Source organism: Anneissia japonica, unplaced genomic scaffold (genome assembly GCF_011630105.1).
Source record: "Anneissia japonica isolate Jap-2015-1 unplaced genomic scaffold, ASM1163010v1 scaffold131_len961581_cov171, whole genome shotgun sequence".
NCBI classification, from domain to species: Eukaryota; Metazoa; Echinodermata; class Crinoidea; order Comatulida; family Comatulidae; genus Anneissia; species Anneissia japonica.
The window spans coordinates 855,242-859,137 of NW_022750285.1; the positions used below are offsets into that span (position 1 = coordinate 855,242).

At 35.1% G+C, this 3,896-nt stretch overlaps 1 protein-coding gene across 1 annotated transcript in view; it reads right to left on the minus strand.

The window, feature by feature from the left end:
• Nucleotides 1-3,167, minus strand: part of LOC117121293 (microsomal triglyceride transfer protein-like) — a gene marked incomplete at its 5' end in the record, with an annotated part of 11,242 nt that extends 8,075 nt beyond the window's left edge. Inside the window, 3 exon segments of the mRNA XM_033266430.1 lie at nt 1,241-1,506; nt 2,182-2,415; nt 2,974-3,167. Of these exon segments, the coding sequence (XP_033122321.1) occupies nt 1,241-1,506; nt 2,182-2,415; nt 2,974-3,167 (694 nt within the window).
• Nucleotides 3,168-3,896: the final 729 nt, after the last annotated feature.

The following is a 3,896-nucleotide window of genomic DNA, read 5'->3' on the forward strand; positions in this document are numbered from 1 at the left end:
CAGTACCATAAGGCGAAAGTAGTGTCGCTAAGGGGAAACTAAAGCGACGTTAAGGCGAAATCATAGACAAAAGAATTTCCCCTTAAGAGCCGAATAAAGGTAGTATATATATATATATATATATATATTATGCAATTATAAGAGCAGGTGTAGTAGTATTAGATTTATATTTAAAACAGTACAGTTAATCATTATTACTTTTGTAACTACAAAGTCACAGCCAATACCATTCCTCCATGTGGCAATGCAATATCCTACCTCATGACCTTGTAAAAACATTGTGCAACTTCAAAGACAACAAGTTTTATCAATGATACATGGCAGAACATATGTGTAGGTTAAAGGGTCAGATAAGAATATTAAAGGTTACAATCTGCTTCCTTTTACACGCAGACTATATTTATAGGTGTGACACACTTATTTTTTATCACAGGTAGAAATACCATTATGATATGATGAAAGTCTCATGTATCTTGCATGTTAGTTATAACTGTGCAAGTTATAATTTTTACAGTGGTGGATCAAGGAATTTAAAATAAAGGGGGCCCAGAAAGGGACTTTTAAAGATGAATGGCTAACAGTATAAGGACTATAGAACACTCAATAATATGAATATAATTTTCTTTTTTTTCTGGATTTTTTTTTGTTCAAAAGTTTGGGGAGGTGGGCATGCTGGCTCCCTCCAATTGAATCTGCCACTGTTGTAGGTTGGTTACAGTAACATAGTGAATTTGGCATAAGGCCAAATCTCATGAGAGTAGGCCTATAGCTATAGAAATGAAGCCTTACCTGTTATATTAATACTGGTGATGCCAAAAAAGTGTATTATCTAAGCCCAAATTATTGAAAATCTAAGGTTGAATTTTTTGCAAAAATAATTTTTTTTTTTAAACTGAAGAAGAGCCTGTTGTATATGAATTTATACTGCATTGTTTACTAAGGGTATAAGGCCAGTGATCAGTCAGTGCAAGTGTAAACTTATCCACTTCCTTGGAAGTACCTATTTATGCTGCAATCCACAACAATTTATAATACAGTACAAATATTATATACTTAATTTACAAAGTCTTAACACAATCATAGTTGTTGAATTTTCATGTATATTCATGCCAGTTTCCAAGAGCTTTTTACATGCTTGCGGAAGTGCATGAGGCTATCCAGATTTCCTGAAAGGTTCCTATGGCTCGCAAGATACATGGACCCCTGCAAAACACAGCAAAATTTGTTGTAATCAACTTACTTGGAAACCACAGAAGACGCCAGAGATTTTCTAACATTGATTCCAGTCAAATGGCTTTCAAAGCTGCTTGCTGATTGGATAAGAGAGCTATCAGCTGACAACTGATAAGCTGCTCTGACCTCTGATGTGATGTCAATATCCATGATGCGTTTTGGATGGTAGAACTTGACATCTGATTCCGTTGTGCAGGTACTTGCTTTCTTTACTTTCTCAATACTATTGCCCTTAGCAGTATACGTCACCTGACATTCCCCCGATGCATCAGTCTATGTTAAAAATTTGAAAATTTTAATTTCCAATATAATAAATTAAAAAATAACCATAAAAATGTAGTTTGTTCACTAATCAAGTAATTAGTTAATATTTAAGCACATTGCCAGAAACCACTGTAACCCATATTAGTACTTCTGTATGAATAAGGCTGTTGTGATTTTGTGTATCAAATTTGCCTGTAACTTGCCTATTTTTTTATGATTACATAATTTAAAAAATAGGCTCCCAGCAGAAACGTGTGTCTACAGCCTATTAGTGTACATTACTGTGTATCTTGAAAAGTACTACCCCATTCTAGAGGGCGCCCTTCAAAATACCATAAAACGCGTTACTGTTTCTCTCTGACGCATGTTCGAGTTTCAAACACAAGTTTGTTGAGATCCATTAGAGCGCCCCCCTACCTCGTGGTAGTAGTAACAATCATGCACCTCCACCGGATTTACTCACTCTTACAGGTTTAAGTGCCCGGCGATAACATAGTGTCTATGCCCCGAGAGGGCAATAGAAACAAAAAAGTCATATATAGAAAATAATATCTATAGAACACCTTGTAGCTAATAATGACATTCAAACATTGGTACCCACTGCTCTTGAGTTGAGTGCCTGGCCCAAAAACAAAAACAATTGTACAGAGTGGAACCAAACCCCTGAAATTTTAGTTACAATACCTCAGTCACTTTGCCATCTGCCAATTGTATTTGTAGTAGACTAATCAGGCCACGTTTTACATTCAAGGAACCTGATGCGTCCTTTTCGTTAGCGTAGACTGACCCAACTCTACCATCATTCCATTGGAAGAATACCGAGTAGGGTGAAACTGCTTGTAATGTACGAGGTACATTTGCAAATGTATTTCGATCCTCTGGCCTCTCAGAGACATTAGAAAGTTTTACATCTTGAACCTGGAAAAATGAAAAAAATAAAAATAAAATATATAATTTATTCACTATTATACTCATCTATACTTTCTCAATATATATTCGTCAAATTCGTTAATAAGTAACTAGCTCCCTTTTTTGGGCCTCCTATTATAACCTTCTTAAGTTTCTTGGAGGTCCCTTGCATCTTTTTTATTTCAATTTTATTGCTATTTTACATATTTTATGTGTGTGCTTTGGCTGAATAAATGATTGATTGATTGATTGATTGATCTACTTCATGATAACCTGATTAATTCTGTCATTCCATGAAGTGATAAGATTTGTCTATCAAATTCCCATAACAAGCGTCTTCAGTCTTTCGTTCTAATGGGCATTAAGTTCTTCAACATGGACTTTTAGTGACAAAATGACGGTTTTGATAACGATGATACTAATGATGCATCAACGAAAAATGGGGAAATTTAGGCATATGAGGTTTGTTAAAGATTTTATAGAATGTAATATTTTGTGTAATTGTAATGGAATTTGTAACTTGTTTTGTGCAAATTAATTGTTAAATGAATCCAATAATTGACTTACTGTTAATTGAATTAATTGATCTTGTTTATTAGCACTATTTTGCCATGCAACCACAAGGTCTACATTTGAGGACAATTTAAATCCAGCTTCGGAGTGTCCGATAGTGTCTTTGGTTAGAGAAGGGTCATCAACTTTAACCTCTGTCTCATAACTGTACCTGTACTTCTTTCCAAGTTCATAGTTCAAAGCAGAACCTGCAAGTGAAATGTAATAAGTAATATCTATTTATAAAGAAAGTATACACCATGAAAGCAACACATGCTCGAATCATATTTTGATGATTAATGACAATGGAAAATAGAATGTTATCCATCATTTTGTAGAGCTTTATTTCCCCCGCTAGCACCCTCTGACTTAACTGTCTAACTCTCTCCACATAATATTAGTACTCTCCAACCAATAAATTGGGTGCCAGTGGCTGGTTGCATGCTCATGTGAATTTTTGTACCAGCTAAAGGAATTGACAACATATATATATAACACCTGAGAAGAAGTTTAAACGTGTGACATTCTTCCGAGCATGTACCTGATGATTTCAATGCAGATCCAGGAATTTGAAATAGAGGGGCCCAGGAAGGGACCATCACAGATTGAGGGTCTAAACCAAATCAGCCTCACCATGGTTGGGGGATGAGGTAAGAAAATTTACGATTATGCCATCTTCAGAAATGGCACTCTCAGACTTAAATTTCAATTTGAATATAATTTTCTTTTATTCTCCATTTTACAAAATAATTCTGAAACATTTAAGTTGGTGTGGGGGTGCAAATCTAACTGAGTAATTAAAGCCTGGTCTTCTGACAATTATCTGTATTGAAAGAAGATCTAATTAATGGCACATCACATACTGCTTTTGTGAGGTAAAGTAATTAATCACATTGCTCCTTCTGTGATTGAAGGAAACCTTGCATTTGGCCCAATGG